This window comes from Stigmatopora argus, chromosome 2 (assembly GCF_051989625.1).
Source record: "Stigmatopora argus isolate UIUO_Sarg chromosome 2, RoL_Sarg_1.0, whole genome shotgun sequence".
In the NCBI taxonomy this organism is placed as follows: domain Eukaryota; kingdom Metazoa; phylum Chordata; class Actinopteri; order Syngnathiformes; family Syngnathidae; genus Stigmatopora; species Stigmatopora argus.
Genome location: NC_135388.1, coordinates 3,533,005 through 3,549,387, shown reverse-complemented (window position 1 = coordinate 3,549,387; position 16,383 = coordinate 3,533,005). Strand labels below are relative to the sequence as shown.

Here is a 16,383-nt window from a genome sequence, read left to right as displayed (position 1 = left end):
TGAGCGACTTTCTTTAATGTTAGCAGATAAATATACAAGCCAGTAATCAAAAAATGTGAGATACTCGTGATGCAAAGTACATTTTTCTTCGTAGTATATCCATGTATATATACTACATGAACATGGACCAGAACATTTTTGTTACTAGAACCTTTCCCCATGACTCTTATTTTGACGATTTACTCACTCAGTTTCCGGCAATAGTCTGGGAGGCTCGGCGACAAAATGGCCGCGCCCTCTGACGTCACGAAGACGGATTAAATAGGGGCAAACGCGGTAAACAATGTAAAAACAAGACTTCAGGTGAAAATCGGGATTATTATTAGTAGCATTTTTAGGCACGTTTTTTTGTATATTTAATTCTGTATTAAATGGTAAAAAATGTTTTTTTACCATATATTATTCTAAAAGAAATACAAATATAGAAAGTTTTGCCTTGCCGTAGAATATAATTATATTTTTTCATATTTTCAAAGATAGTTTTGATAATTGCTTTTTTTAAAAACTGAAATTAGCTTCAATTATTGAAATGCTCTTTGCTATAATTTTCATGGTTTTATTTATAATGTGAAAGAAACGACAGGCTTGCAATTAGTTTAAAAGAAATAAACAGATGGTGAAAGCTGGTGAAAGATTTTCAACCCGTATAATTATTTTATAATTGTAATATTTATAACAGTTTTTGAGGAACTGAAATTGTTTGAAATTACTGAAAATTATGTTATCTAGAAATAATTTTTTGCCATTTTGATTTTGATCTTTATTGCTACAAATGCTCAAAACATGAAGACGGGAAACGAGAGTGATTTTCAAGTTGAAAAATATTGTAAATGTAATTGAATATAAAGTCTGCTAAAGAAAAGGCCCAAATAAGAGAACGCTTGCATTTTCGGCCCGGAAGGAAAAAAGTCAGGAAAAACTGCCCTTTGTTAACGTGAGTGATTATGTGAAGTGAAAATAGTTATAAATTCCATTAAAATGAATTTACCAGAAACCTGTGAGCCACTTTGCGAGAAGGCCGTGTTCCAATCCACATTTTGTTTTTGGCACGGGCACGTCTTCATCTTCTGCGAGTCATGTGGCCCACGGAGGTGACACATTGGCGTGGGGGCGGGAGGAGAAAGCAACTGCCAATCACGTTCCCGGCGCCTGTCACTTTGTGGCCGTTCGTCACATCGCTTCACACGTCCGACTGCTCATCTCCACCTCGTCGTCGACGCCTGCTCCTTTTCGGGGACAAACGCAACACATTTTTTTTGCTGGGGAACCAACCATCGTCCGCCCCCCCACCCCCAAATCTCCAAATCTAGTCAAAGCCTAAATTGTAAACACAGAGCAGGCTCCCAAAATGGTGAATTTTATGCCATGCCGTGACATTTCGCAGCACGTTATCTCCAGCAGGCTGAGCAGCGTCCCTACCCTCCCCCCCTCTCCCTCCCCCTCCCCACCCTGCATGACCCACAGGCAGGAAATTACTTGGCTGTTACATGATGTATTAACACACACGCGGTCGCTGACTCACACACGCTTGAAAAGCCCGCACCGGAGGCAAACGTTAATATAGGCAGAACGGCAAAAAAAAGACATTAAAAAAAATACTAAAATAGCACTTGAGAGAGGTCGAAGGGCTTCGGAACCCAGTTTGCTTTGACATCAACTCTGTGTAGTGGCTAAGAATCAGTCCTAAGTCGAAAGAAGGTCAAGTGATTCTAAATTCCTTCCTTGGAGATCAGGTGAGACACCCAGAAAAAAAAAGACTATAAATGTATATGTTAAGACCAACCGTATGTATTCATGTACGTGTATGTGTGTGTATGTGTGTGTATGTGTGTGTGTGTATGTGTGTGTGTGTATGTGTGTGTGTGTATATGTGTATGTGTGTGTATGTGTGTGTATGTGTGTGTATGTGTGTGTATGTGTGTATGTATGTGTGTGTATGTATGTGTGTGTATGTATGTGTGTGTGTGTGTATGTGTGTGTATGTGTATGTGTGTGTGTGTATGTGTATGTGTATGTGTGTGTGTGTGTATGTGTGTGTATGTGAATCTGTGTGTATGTATGTCTGTGTGTGTATGTCTGTGTGTGTATGTCTGTGTGTGTATGTCTGTGTGTGTATGTCTGTATGTGTGCATATGTGTATGTGTGTGTGTATATGAATGCGTGTGTGTCTGTGTGTATGTCTGTGTGTATGTATGTGTGTATATGAATGCGTGTGTGCGTATGCATATATATATCTATATCTATATATCTATCTATATATATATATATATATATATATATATATATATATATATATATATATATATATATGTATATATATATATATATATATATATATATATATATATATATATATATGTGTATATATGTATATACATATATTTGTATGTATATATATATATATATATATATTTATGTATTTATTACCTTATTTATGTCTAAAATGTCTTATCCTGTGTCTGTATTCTCACCCTCTTGCTACTGTGATATTGAAATTTCCCGAATACGGGGTGAATGAAGTTATCTAAACTAATCTAATCTAATCACCTGGTTGCTCTCTAGCTGTAAAAACAAAGCTAATTTATGGATTTGGAGATAGAATTAGGTAAGATACCTCCTGGTGAGATGATGTTCGCTCCTCCCATTCAAAATGCTAGTCAGTCACTTCCTGTTCGTTGGTTGCGTTCTGTTGATTTTGGGGCAATTACGGGTTACGTGCTGTTGGTCTTCACGTGTTTTAAGGTTCCGTCATAACTCATTGATGGCGTCATCTTGACTGCAGGGGTCGAAAGACCGAAAGTGACTGGGGATAAGGAACATTAAAAAAATGAAAGCATTTGATTGTGTTTGCACGATATGAATCATCTACGAATTACCTTTCAGGCAGAACACGGCCCGCTAGGTGGTCCAACCCAGCCCAAGGGCCATATGTTTGACACCCCAGCTCTAAATTGCCTTTGGGTATTAGTGTGAAGTCGCAACCAGTTGTTTGCCTCATGGTGCCCCGCGATTGGCTGGCTAGCAAGCAATTCATGTCGTCTTCTGGCCGAAGGTGGCTGGGATAGTCTCCAGCACCCCCGCGACCCTTGTGGGGATAAGCAGAACGAGAAATCATTGAATAATGCCCAAAATTAAAATACTGGTAAAAATGATCATGTAACACTAATTGCTGACATTTAGTAGGTATTTTTTTAATGAGAGAGAAAGAGTCAATTGCCCTATAAAGGATTAATTAAAGTGTCAAGTTTGGAATAGCTGTCCACTAACGGTGAAATGGTTAAGACTCAGAGTATTAAAAAAATCAAATGTAGTAAAAGTTCAGTCGGTGTTTACTGGCAAAAAGTCTAAAAAGTCAAGAAATGCAAGATGACGAGCCTGCTGAAAAATGATTCGTATGAGGAGAAATCACAATGTTAAGTGCTTGTCTGCTTCATGTTGTAGTTAAAAAAAAAAAAAAAAAAAAGAGTACTTCTGGAATTATATTCCCGTAGTCCCGCGTCCGTTGCGTCAGCGCCGTTAGCCCTGTAGTTTAAACGTCCGGAGGCAGCGGCTGGAGCAGCAGTACGCCACAAAACTGACTGTGGTCCTAAATAAGGGGGAGACGAGAGCAAAAAAAAAACAAAGAAACAAACAATGAGTCGCCAAGAAAGACAAAAGAAACAGCCATTTTAGTCAGATGCGGCTCAGTGATCAAGTGGTAGCATTTCAGCCTCACACTTTTGGGATCAAGGGTTTGATCCCAGATCCGGACATTCCCATGTTCCCAGGTTTTCTCCGGGTACTACAGTTTCCTCCCACATGACAAAAACATGCTAGGCTAGCTGGTTGAACAGTCTAAAATTTAGACTGTCGCATTGCAGAAGGAGACAGATAACCATTCACGCTCATCCTAGGGTCAATTTAGACTCTAAATTGACCCTAGGATGAGCGTGAATGGTTATCTGTCTCCTTCTGCAATGCGATTGGCTAGCCACCAAAATATGATTATAGCAGTCACTCCAAGTCCAACCTGTTTTCTATTAACAGAGATCTGTTTTCCTGAACAATGCTAAGAAATAAATGCAATAAAATAACATAAGTTCACATGAGCAAAAGAGGAAGTGGGGGGGCGGGGGGGGGGGGGGGTGCGGGTCTACTGGAAGCAAGAAGGGGGGGCGTCAGGTAAGATAGTTTGGGAACCACTGGGCTAGCTGGTTAAACACTCTAAATTTCCCTTAGTTGTGAATGTGAGCATGAATGGTGGCGGAAAAAGAATGAATGAATTTTTGTGAGGTCCAACCTGCGGTGCACTCCCGCCAAGGCAGTGTGTCTCATGGGGAAGAGTTTGGGGTAGATGACGGTGAACATGGCTTGAGTGCAGCGGTGACAGTGGCCTAGCGGGAACTGCAGCAGATCCAGGAGACTCTTTGGCAGGGGGGCGGCAGGTGGCGACTTCCCATCTGGAAATATGCAGTCAAAATCTTTCTCTTTTTTTTTTGCCACATGACCCGAAGTAAGCAAGGCAGAGTGACCTGTGCTCTGGCGTCGTTGTCGGTCGTAGAGGCGGTGCAGCGTCCTCATGGCGAGCTCCTCCAGGGGGACCACCTGGTCCGCTTCCGAGGCCACCATTTTGACTTCGGCCAGCAGCCCCGACAGAGCTTCGTTCAACACCTCGTCCTGGCTTTGCTGGCGCGGCCGCTTGGACACGCCGCACCTTCGTTGGAGAAAAGTCGGAAAATGATGCGATTAAAAACATTACATGACTTATTTTTGCATCACTCGAACCGGAAGTTGTTCAGGGTCCGCAGACATCAACTTTTGGTGACATGAGGTCAGTGTGAAAATTTTGATTTGGGAATAATTTAGGAGGTTTATGGGATTCCTGATGCTAAAACTTTGATAAGAATGACTATTGTTAATAAAGGTGACATAGATTTAAATTAAAAGATTTTCCCTTAAGATTTTTTCAATGCAAAAAGTGTGCTGCGGCTCAAAAAAAGCTTGGGAAACACTGGCTTATGCAATGGGAAAACAAAGATACGGCTTCATACAGTTACAGTTTGCAACTAAAATATGAAGCACGGAGTAATATACTATTTACAAAAAAATGTAATTAAATTAAATTAATCAACGATAACTAGGTAATTAGCTTTCTATCAAAAGTGATTCATTTTCACGGGGCTGGATTGAACGCCTACGGTCGTCAACGTTAGCAACTCTACAATTGTTGTTTGTAAAATGCGAGCAAATGTTACCCGCTGCATCCGATGACCTTATTGTACAAGTAGGACGGTAGGCCCTTCAGGTCCAAATTGTTGTCCACAAACACAAATTGCAGCTCGCGCGATCCTCCGAGATCTAAGAAAACAACATTTAAAAGAGGAAAAATATATATATACAATATATGTTTATTTATTTTTTCTTCCCAATTTGAAAGTACAGTGGTACCTCAACCAACGATCAGCTCTACCTACGACATGCTCGAGGTACGATGAAAATTTTGATTGAATAATTCGCCCTAGATACGATCACAATTTCGAGATGCGACCAAGCCAGGTGGCCATGAAATGAGAGGCTGTTTATCATTGTAGCGTACTGTCTTTTTTTGCCATCTCTTTCGTGTATAACAGATATCTACGAGCACTGAACGATTTATTCAGACGAGTTTCTCCTACGCATCGACCAGGAAACGCACAACGCGCAAAAAGAGGGCTTTCTGGGTAATGAAGTATACTCGTGCACACAACACCCATAGGCAATGGCACCCTTTCTCAGAATAAAACTCCATTACCCCCAATCAATACGTGGGTAGGCTGTTATTCCTTTCTTAGCCTGTTAGCTCCCGCGATCGCTGATTCAAGACTACTTCTCGTTGGCAAGTGGTCGTGCGTTATCCTATTGTGAGGACATTTGTGTGCATCATTTTCGGAATATTTTGAAGGGAATACAACAGCAAACAGTCCATCGATAGCGAACGTGAGGGTGGAGGCGTGGCAAACAGCTAACCCGCCCAGAACGAATGTAAAAAAATAAATAAAACAAAATTAGAATTCAGTTTTGTGTAAAGTTACATTAAACGTATGTTTGAGTGTCTGTATATATTAATCCAAGTTAATTTAAATTAGTTTGTTCCGTTACGAGTGCGTTGTCGTGGAAAGATACCCCCGAAAGCCCAACCCGCCCGCTCTGTGCGTCTCTCTCTCTCCCGTTGGCGAAATCCGCCCAATTTTACTTCTATTAACACATTTTATCACTATTAAACCACTAGTTATGTGTTACTTTGTTAACAGATGGCGAATTAGAAGAAATAAAATAAAAATTCCAATCCAATATCCTGTTTTTGGTGTTTTTTCACAGGGTTGGAACGAATTAATTTGTTTTTAGTTCATTTCAATGGGAAACGTTCGCTCAAGTTACGAAAAGCTCGACATACGATCTCAGTCCCGGAACGGATTAAGATCGTATGTCGAGGTACCACTGTAAATGGACGACACAGACCTAATGGCAGACAAGTGAGTCGGTTGGCGGCCATGGAGAGCTGCGTGAGGCGGGCCAGGTAGCAGAGGTGGCGTGGCACGCGGCTCAGGAGGTTGTGGTCGGCACTCAGGTGTTGCAGGGAGGAGCAGCGGTGCAGCCGGTCCGGAAGCGAGGCCAGCTGGTTCATGGACACGTCCAGAGTCTCCAAGACTTGGAGGTTCCCAATCTCTTGACACCATAGAGAGGAAATACACACTTTCTCTTGTCTTTTGTGCATGCAAAAGGTCAACACTCTATAGTAGAAAATCTGAAGAAGTTGGTTTTTGTCTCCAATATTCAACCAATCAAAATACAGTAATCCCTCGAATATCGCAGACAATGGACCCATGGCTACAAGAAGACAAAGGACTTGGACTAAAAGTCCCATTAACCTGTTTTCTTGGGATTTATATCAAGCAGAGGAACTATTTTCACCGAGTACAGTATTTCAAGTATTTACATTTTTTATATCTACATTATATTTAGATGTTAATACATTTGTCTTTGATATGCCTATAGCTGTTATATTTAATAAATATTTTTTGTATTTGTGTACCGTATTTTCACGACTATAAGGCGCGCATAAAAGTCAAAAAAATTCTCCAAAATAGACAGGGCACCGTATAATCCAGTGCGCTTTATATATGGACCAATACTAAAATTGTTATCACGATAAAATAAAATAAATCAGTCGATAGGACAACTACGGAAACCAGCCCCCGACTCTACTATTTTCCCGTAGATAAAGTACTGCGCAGTGACTGCTGGGATATAGAGTTCTTAATACATAAATATAAAAACAAAAGAAAACACTGCTTCCCTCTACTGCATGATTAAGGTACTGCAACTGTGAGGCTAACCTGGCGGCAGGCTTTTGAGCTGGTTGTTGGACAAGCGTAGGTGTCTGAGAGAGCGCAGTCGTCCCACTTCCGGGCAGAGCAGCTGCAAGGCGTTGCTGCTCAGATCCAAGGACTGCAGACGAGCCAAGTTTCCGATTGCTGAATACGAGTGGGAAAAATTAGTCACTTAAGTACTTCTAGAACTAATAACTAAACGGGAGGACCCACCTTCAGGAATAATCACAATGTTGTTGGAGTGCAAATACCTAAAAGGAGAAAGATAAATTTATTTATTCACTTATTCATTACCTATTTATTTATGTCTAAAATGTCTTTTCCCGTGTCTGTATTCTCACCCTCTTGCTACTGTGACATTGAAATTTCCCAAATACGGGATGAATAAAGTTATGAAATCTAATTGGTTGGAGATGCTTTTTTGGGGGAAGATCAGTCTAAAAATATTTGGGTAAGAAAAAAGTGGCTAATTTTGAAGAGAAAAAAAACGTTTTTACGCATTATTGTAAAATTAATAAGTGGCAGGCAAAGAAAATGATAAGAATGACAATGCTACTCTAATAAAAATGTATGTACTTATTGTCTTGCTTCATATTTCTTTTAGTTCTTTTAGAAATAAAAGTATAAAAGATGACAAAGTAGTATTTACGAGTTAAAAATAAATACAATGACATTTTCTCCATCCATACAATGTATCACTATGTATGAAACATATTTGAAATATTAGAGATTATATTGTAATAAAGTGACATCAATAATAGACAATTCAAGGTTTCACCTTAGAAGAGTATTCTTTTTTTTTTTTTAAAAGGAAAACTCACAGCTCTATCAGATTTGGTAGCTTCTGTGCAAGATTGTCCGGCTAAAAAACAAAAACAAAAAACAACAACAACATAAAATGACGGTATCAATTTGCCTCCATTTTGATTTTTGAAGACGTATGCAAACAAATACCAGCATGGTGAGCGAGTTCCTCTTCATGTAGAGCCTCTCCAGGAACTGCAGACCTTGATCTTTAAGCATCTCTACAGGGAAATGGTTGAGATTCCTGTAGTTGAGGAAGAGATTCTTGTGGCGCTCTTTCTTGGCAATGAAGATGGTTTCGTGGAGCTCGCTCGCCATCTTGGAAGAGACCACCACGCGCCTCTTTTTCACTGTTACGATGACTACCTATCTTACGCCATCATTGTATTTCTGGAATCAAAAAAAAATATTTACATGGTTTTATTTCAGTGCCACAAAGTGGTACGACTGTTTTCAAATGGACGTCCATAGAGGGCAATAAGTACATTGACTTTTCTTCTCTTTTTCTATAGTTCTTTCTTACCTGGAACTGGGACTGCATGTGGAAGTGAAGTACAAAACTGTAATCTTGTAGGGACCAGCTCTACTCTTACGTTGAAAGGTTTTTGTACCTAGCAAACGAAATAAAAACGATTTATATGCAACTGATAATATCACATTCGCCTTCAATTGAGGCGGTAAAAATCATAATACATGGCAAAATGAACATACAATTTACTATTTTTAAATAACAACCTTTCCTTTACTAGCAAAATGAGCAATATCTGAATATATGCCAAGTTTGGGGCTTCAGGCAAGACAACTCGTCTATATTTTGAACAATAAATGACTACATATAAGATAATTCGCTCATATGTACACCGAATATCTTCGTCTTAAGTTAGCATGCTCAAGCTAACTGATTAGCTTACACGTTTTCGTTGCAAAATAAGACGTGAACAGTAGAGTAAAATACTCCACATAAACTGTATACTTACCTTAAGTATTTCGGATAATTGTGATACGAATGTTAAACTTGTAAAACTTGTGAACGTGTCTTTAAATAGCATTAACTAAGCTAAGCTACTTGTGGCTCGTCTGACTGTGGAGATATCAACGCGTGACGTCATTCAGCGCGACGGAAGACAGTGCGTGCCAAAATTAGCAGGTTAACAATAAGTTATCCTTTTTTCACCTTCTTATTACTACTGCGATTTTTTAAAAATAAAATATATTTGCAGCTCATTTTCTGTATTGGCAAAACAAAATACAAGCAGCCATGATTTGCATACAGTTTTATTTATCTGAAATTCCATGTAGAAAAACAAACAAAAAACAAGAATCAGCGAAAAACATTCTTGTTTTCCCACGCTCATCATTTTCCACCCTTCATATCTTTGAAAAAAAATGTACAAAACAAAAAATAGGGAGGTGAGGGGGACCAAAATGAAACCGCATTCTACATTTTCAATAAGGCTGAAAGGCTATTGAAAAAAATGTACAAAACTATCAGCCATGAATGCAAGAACAAAGACCCCCAAAGCATTTTTTGAGACCTTCCAGTGGTAAAAAAAAAAACATAAACAAAAACATCCTGATCCCTAATATGTATATCTCTACTGCATTTAAATCAGCTGTACCTCTATTCACCATGGCAACAGCCAGTCCAAAAAAGGCCAGAAAACAGAATATTCAGCATTTTTCCCCCCTTCACTTTTGACAACCCGAACAAATCCACCCGCATGAAGGCCTCAGTTATTTTCTCTCCGGGGGCAAACTAAAATTCCACCCAAAATACACACATCTCAACATTGTGTCTAATTAAAAATGGCATCAAAATGTGACCAAGTGGAAGAAGCTTGAGAATGTTGTTTTTTTGCAATCAGCAACAGAAACATGGGCAGAATATTATTATTTTTTTACAAAAATGTATACCAAAAGTTGTCATATCAAGAATGAACGTAAATATAAACGTCAACAAGAAAATTCGAAGCCAAAATACTACAAGATGAAGTCCAAATTTGAACATAATTTGTGAATCAAACAAAGTTAGGTGATGAGTTCTTCCTCAATAACACTAAAAATAGAAAATTAAACACAGTGTATTAGTCATTTTCTGTGTCCAAAAAAAGGCAATTTCAATGTTTCTGTGCTGCTGTTTGGTTTGTGGTTGTGAGAAATAAAGTAAAGCTCCTCCACGTTGTAGTAATTAGCGTTTAAAAAAACAACAAAAAATAACAACAGTGAGGTAGATGGATGTTAAACAAAAGACAGAAAAACCTTCCCCGAAAAAACCTCAAAAATGTATCAAAACAAATAGAAAAAAAGTATCCAGCTATTTCTGTACAGTGATTTACACACACAAAAAAAAATCAAAACAAAACAAACAACTGGGCTGGTCATTATTTCTTCAATAAATGTTATAAATAAATTACTTCAGCCTTTTTTCTTGGTAGGGAAGAGGAAGATATTTCTCCATTATTTGCGGCAAATTAGCGCGCTAGAAGCTAGTGTTGACGATAAGCATCTGTGTACGGTTCACTGACAACTTTTTTGTAGTGAGATGAATTGAAATGTAAAAGTAGTGCATCGTAATTTGACGTTTTGATGAGCATTAGCTAGCCCGCTGGCTAAATTGAACGTCGGCGGCTATGGCAAAAGCTAGCTGCGTCTTGGACGCTAGCTAAAACAAAAGTGTAGCATTTAAAAAATATACATTTGTCCTTTTTTGGGATGATTAGCATTCACGTACTTTACGCCACCCTTTTTTAAATCTCTACACGCTCTACTTTGTTCGTATTTGTGATCATTAAGATTCAGAAACATTAGAAGCTAGCTGTAGCTAGCAAAAAAAAAAACCGACCGCTGGGTCAGTAGCTGGACTTTTGATAATGAATCATTCATTTTTACACAATATAAAATGGAAGAAAAAAAACAAACATGGCGGCAATTTAAAAGATAATACTGTGAATTTTGAAGGGAATATTGAAATGAATTGAAATTGTAGAAATCTTGCCCGCGTTCCACAACTGCTACATTGTTTTTAGCGGCTAACGATAGCAGTATTTAAAGCCTAAGGTGACGGCACGAACCTGAGATTTACTTGGGATTCTGCTTAACATAATATCGGGTGTACTTCTTTCAAACTAGCTCAGTTAGGCTCGAAAAAATAATAATAAACAAACCAATAACAACAACAACAAAAACGATGGCAAACTGCAGTGAAAACGCTTGTGGATTCAACCTGAAGGTCTCTTATACTCATAAAGTCATATATATATTTATATAGATCATCTATATTACAACCACAAGAGAAAATGAGGAATAGCAGCTCGTCTTTTCTTTTTTTTCTGTACAAGATGAAGATGGGGACCGTATAAAAAGGTACAAAATTCTCACCCAAATAAAGAAAACCAGCCTAAATGCTATTGAAAACCATTAAGAAAAAACTAATACCAACATAACAGTGTTTTCATGTCCAGATTTAGCACTTTATGAAAATGTGTGGCTCAGATTTCAATGTTTTCAGGCTGTTTGATATTTTTTCCAAAAATATTTTGATGTTTTTGCACCTTTTTCATCGCCATTTTTGTTCACGTACCAACAAAACCCCACAAAATCTGGCGTGAATGCTAAACAGAATTTACTGAATTATACAACTTGTTACGGGGAAATTTTAACATCCATTTGCTACTTTCAGAGTATCGAGATATTGTTTTTACCAGCATTTGGGTTTTTTTTTTGCAGTGTTTCTTCAACGTTATCGTATCAGTAACTCCAATAATGGCAACACCAAAAACCATCTTCGGTGCATAATCGTTTTTTTTTGCTTGATATTTTATAAACCATTTACTGTAGGTATTTGCATTGTATTTTTTGTCAGTTACTCATCACGATGCTAGCAAAATGGAGGACCAGCCCCAACAGATAGTGTCAAAATATGTTTTTTGCAGATGTTCACGTTTTTTTTCTGTTCACCTTTGTTCACACGTCCACTTTTCAAACATTTTCCAAACTTTTAACGCCACTATTGTACCAACAGAGTAGCAAAAGGTATTTTTTCATCACCATTTTTTTGTCTGCCTTTATAACCGTTGTTAATTATAAAGGCATTTTTTGTTTTAAAAAGCCATGGTCGCACGATGAAAAATGTTTTGATTGGCAGCACTGTATGAACGTTTGTGGCTCAGAGTTTGATCTCAAGACAAAAAATGATCAAAAGCGTATCAGAATGTAGATTTTCATGTTTTTTTCCTCACCGTTTTAAACATTGTTACCATAGCAACAAAGGCAGCAACATGGAGGAGGGCCTCTGTCTTGAAGTGCTTCTTCTCCCGTTGTATGGATGTAAATCTAAATCTGCATCCATAATGCCCAATCAAAAAATGGACCAAAATCCTTTTTAAAAAGGACTCTGTATAGTTTTACAACCAAAAAAAAAGTACGAAAGCATTTATGAAACAAGCAAGTCCCTCCGTGGTGATTGTTTCGGCAGCAAGGGGGCAGTGTTGCGCCTGGCAGACCAATGAAAAAAAAAACGAAAAAAAGGGTGTCCTTACAGCAGAATAGGTTTCACTTCCCATGAGTCTTTGCTCCGTTTAATCAGCAGGCAGACGACTGAGGGAAAGGCGTGGCACGCTGGTTTTTGCGTCCCCCGTTCATGTGGGCGTAAGGCGGGAGCTCGTCCAGGGACGCCTGGATGGCGGCCATCGAACCGGGCTCGTTGCCCGGCGCCGGCGCCCCCGCCGGCGATGACGTCGACGACGTCAACCCGTTAGCCGCTTGGTGATGCCCGACGGGCTCCTTGTTCGTGCAGGGCCGTGTGGGCGAGCCGGGGGCTAACGAGGGTCCCGGGTGGGAGCCGGGCGAGGTCGGCGTTTTCAGTGGCACGTCATCCGCCTCGTTCGCGGCGTCGGGGTGTGGTTGGGCCGGGGGCGGGGGCTCGGGCGGCTTGTTGTCGGCGCTGTAGAAGAAACTAACCTCGCAGAAGGACGGCTCCAGCTCGTCCTTGACGCTGCCGATGATGTCCACGAAAGACGGACGCATCTTGGGGTTGTACTGCCAGCACATGCGCATTAGCTCGAACCTGCAAGCCAAACATACGCGCGTCAAATGAAAGTCCCATCCAATGAGATGCGTGGGAATACAATGGACTTACAGCATGTCGGGGCAGTTCTGCGGTTTCTCCAGCAAGCCTCCTTCCATGACGAAGCGCAGCACCTGCTCGTTGGACAGACCCTGGTAGGGCTGCTCTGCCAGCGTGGCAATTTCCCACAAGACCACCCCAAAGGACCTGAACAGAGGCACATTGTTTTGAGGACTTGTGGGTGGCGCTCCGAGATGGCACGCTATCTATCGTCCATTGGAATGAAATCCCCATATAAACTGTATTATTTGAAATATCGAGGGTTATTTTTTCTCTTTTTACAGGTGAAATAGCAGCGTGCTTACTTTTACGACTTCCGTCTTACCATTGGTGGTTTGACGATATTAATTTTTTGGACATATTCAGAGTTTGCTATGACTCAAGTGCTATGCTAGCATGCTGCTAGGTGACTAAAAAAGAATATTTACAATTTGCTACAGTACAGGTGCCATGCTAGTTTGCCGCTAGCCAAGTTAAAGTGTATATATTATAGTTTGCTACGACTCAAGTGCTATGCTAGCATGCTGCTAGCGGAGTTAAAATGTATATTTACAGTTTGCTACGACTAAAGTGCTATGCTAGCATGCTGCTACGCGCGTAAAAAATGATATTTACAGTTTGCTACGGCTCAGGTGCCATGCTAGCATGCTGCTAGCCGAGTTAAATAGTATATTATATACAAATATGCTGTCTATTTTACTTCTTGGTGCTCTGAGGACAACTGCCTAATGAATGAAAGATTACCTAACTGTTTAAGGTGATGATTCTAATTGGGTTAATTAAGACGTTTTTGAAAAAAATCTTACTCATCTTAAAACACAGACACATCTTAAGGTCAAGTGTACTCTACAGCGCCTAATTTATTAAAGAAGAAAACAGTTTTGGAGGGTTGTCATACCTGTCAACCTCTGCCGATAACTGCCCTTATAAATGATTATGATTCCCCTTACAAACCCCCAAAAAACCTTACAAACACCGTACGAGTCGTACGGTGTTTGTAAGGTTTTTTGGGGGGTTTGTAAGGGGAATCATAATCATTTATAAGGGCAGTTATCGGCAGAGGTTGACAGGTATGGGTTGTCACTTGTAGTGACTGACCCAAAACATGAGAACACTCACCAGACGTCCGAATTGGTAGTGAAGACACCGTCCTTCAGGGACTCGGGCGACATCCATCGGACGGGTAGCAAACCCTTCCCACCTTTGCGGTAGTAGTCGGTCTCGTAAATATCTCGGGTCATTCCAAAGTCTAAACACAAACACACACACGAGAAACAACGCTTTTGGTTCGCCATGATCCAAAACAAATCACGCGTGGAGGTATTGTAAACAAAACCTATTTAATACACCATAGACATTCCAATTCAAGGCTGAATGATCACACCCGCTTCAAATGGGTGGACGTCTCCCTCCAACGCGAACTTTCTTACCTCCTATTTTGACGGTAAAGTCTTCGGCAACCATGCAGTTGCGTGCCGCCAGATCTCGATGCACAAACTTGCTGGCGTTGAGGTACGCCATGCCGTCCGCGATCTGGCCTGCCATCTGTAGCATTTTCTTCAGCGGCGGTAGCGATAAACTTGACCACTGTTGCTGTGGAAAAAGCAAACGCAAAATACAAAAGATTGATCCAAAGGGAGAAAGTTATTAATAATTGCAATTCCCCTTATTAAGTGATAATAAACTGTAAAAATACAATGCAGCACATATTTACTCACATAGGGCACACTTACAAGTCTAAAATGTTCCCCAATGAGTCGGTGCGCCTTTTGTATGCACTAAATTCAAGATTCGGTAGATGTCGCTGTATAACGCTGACAGCATGACTGTTTGGGTACATTGCTTGCTGACGCACTATATTTATATAGCATTTAAAGCATTACAATATTAGCAGTCGACGATGACGTTTTCGTCTGCTACCAGTGACCGAAACGATCCGGATTCGAGCTGAAATGGCTAAAACGAGAGCGGTTTCACAAAAAAAGTACAAAAATGAAATGTTCAAAAAAACTATAAAATACGGGAAAAACGTATAAGTTGACAGGTATGAATAACATGCGGGTATTGTTAGCCTGTGTGGATTCGGTTCTGGTTTACCTCTTTAGGTCGGAGGGAGCGCAAGTAACTCTTCAGGTCTCCCCGTGTCATCAGCTCCATAATAACCAAAGTGGGCTGGCCCTGGGAGACCACGCCCAGCAGACGCACCTAGCAAAAAACAAGAACTTGAAGAAGGCGAGCGCGTACGCCGTGACGTTACGCGTCTGTGCGCAAACATACCACGTGGTGACAGTTGAACTCCTTCATGACGGAGGCTTCGTTGAGGAACTCGATGCGCTCCCTCATGCTGGCCGACTCGTTGACCGTCTTGATGGCGACCCGCGTGTCCGGTTCGTCCTTGACCACCCCCTTGGCGATGCCTTCGTACACCATGCCGAAGGAGCCCTGGCCCAGCTCGCGGCTCAGGGAGATCTTCTCGCGCAACACCTCCCATTCGTCTGGTACATACACTGTAAAAAGAGAGTATCGCATTTTCACGACTATAAGGCGCACTTTAAAGTCTTAAATTTTCTCCAAAATAGACAGGGGGCCTTATAATCCAGTGCGTGTTATATATGGACCAATACTAAACTTGTTATCACGATAAAATAAAATAAATCAGTCTATAGGGTACACCATCCCCTACAGCTCTCACAACTACGGCAAGCAGCCCCCGACTCTACTATTTTCCCCGTAGAAAAAGTACTTCGCAGTGACTGCTGGGATATGTAGTTGTTTTGTCAATACACCCAATGGATTGTGGCCTGTATACATCGACATCAACACAGCTTTACGAAGCATGGAAAGCAGCGTTGGAAAAGTTATGCTAGCTACTAGCTAGCTACTATTTGCGAATGGATTGTGGCCTGGAAATCGACATCAACATAGCTTTACGAAGCATGGAAGGAAGCGTTGGAATAGTTACGCTAGCTAGTAGCTAGCTACTATTTGCGAATGGATTGTGGCCGCCTGGACGAACGTATAAAACTCAGCGTTTTCGATGAATCATTTGGACAATTGTTCAATTTGGACACAGAAAATGAGGACTTTGATGGATTTGTGGGTGAT

The 16,383-nt window shown here is 40.5% G+C and overlaps 2 protein-coding genes across 4 annotated transcripts in view; both read right to left on the bottom strand.

The window, feature by feature from the left end:
- Window positions 1-1,080: 1,080 nt before the first annotated feature.
- Window positions 1,081-9,268, bottom strand: lrrc28 (leucine rich repeat containing 28). 3 transcript variants are annotated; one of them, XR_013305252.1, is made up of 12 exons: window positions 9,131-9,268; window positions 8,677-8,764; window positions 8,304-8,543; window positions 8,171-8,211; window positions 7,563-7,600; window positions 7,356-7,493; window positions 6,478-6,684; window positions 5,235-5,337; window positions 4,280-4,693; window positions 3,470-3,586; window positions 2,615-3,085; window positions 1,081-1,226 (listed from the first exon to the last, which is right to left on the bottom strand). XR_013305252.1 is itself a non-coding variant. In XM_077621281.1 (11 exons), exons 3-11 carry the CDS (start codon window positions 8,469-8,471, stop codon window positions 3,517-3,519), a joined length of 1,107 nt encoding a protein of 368 aa, XP_077477407.1. In that variant the 5' UTR covers window positions 8,472-8,543; window positions 8,677-8,764; window positions 9,131-9,268; the 3' UTR covers window positions 3,158-3,516. The 3 variants fall into 3 exon arrangements, 2 of the variants coding, with proteins under 2 accessions (XP_077477407.1, XP_077477395.1); XM_077621281.1 differs by lacking the exons at window positions 1,081-1,226; window positions 2,615-3,085 and having other exon boundaries at window positions 3,158-3,586; window positions 4,280-4,439; window positions 4,512-4,693; XM_077621269.1 differs by lacking the exons at window positions 1,081-1,226; window positions 2,615-3,085 and having other exon boundaries at window positions 3,158-3,586.
- A 144-nt stretch (window positions 9,269-9,412) lies between these two features.
- LOC144089788 (insulin-like growth factor 1 receptor) overlaps window positions 9,413-16,383 on the bottom strand; it is a 43,909-nt gene continuing 36,938 nt past the window's right edge. The window contains exons 16-21 of the mRNA XM_077620943.1: window positions 15,556-15,785; window positions 15,376-15,483; window positions 14,709-14,871; window positions 14,398-14,527; window positions 13,291-13,425; window positions 9,413-13,218 (exon numbers count right to left, since the gene is read on the bottom strand). Of these exons, the coding sequence (XP_077477069.1) occupies window positions 12,735-13,218; window positions 13,291-13,425; window positions 14,398-14,527; window positions 14,709-14,871; window positions 15,376-15,483; window positions 15,556-15,785 (1,250 nt within the window). The 3' untranslated portion in view covers window positions 9,413-12,734. The remainder of the gene's footprint in view (window positions 13,219-13,290; window positions 13,426-14,397; window positions 14,528-14,708; window positions 14,872-15,375; window positions 15,484-15,555; window positions 15,786-16,383) is intronic.

Bases quoted from the DNA above. Each gene is read 5' to 3' on its own strand.
- lrrc28 (XM_077621269.1), bottom strand. From the start codon at position 8,471: ATGGCGAGCGAGCTCCACGAAACCATCTTCATTGCCAAGAAAGAGCGC. The intron at 8,212-8,303 runs GTATTTGTTTGC...TTTGTTTTTTAG, and splicing joins GGAACTCGCTCACCATGCTG to CCGGACAATCTTGCACAGAA. The intron at 3,587-4,279 runs GTTGGACCTCAC...CCCCTTATTTAG, and splicing joins TTGGCGGGAGTGCACCGCAG to GACCACAGTCAGTTTTGTGG.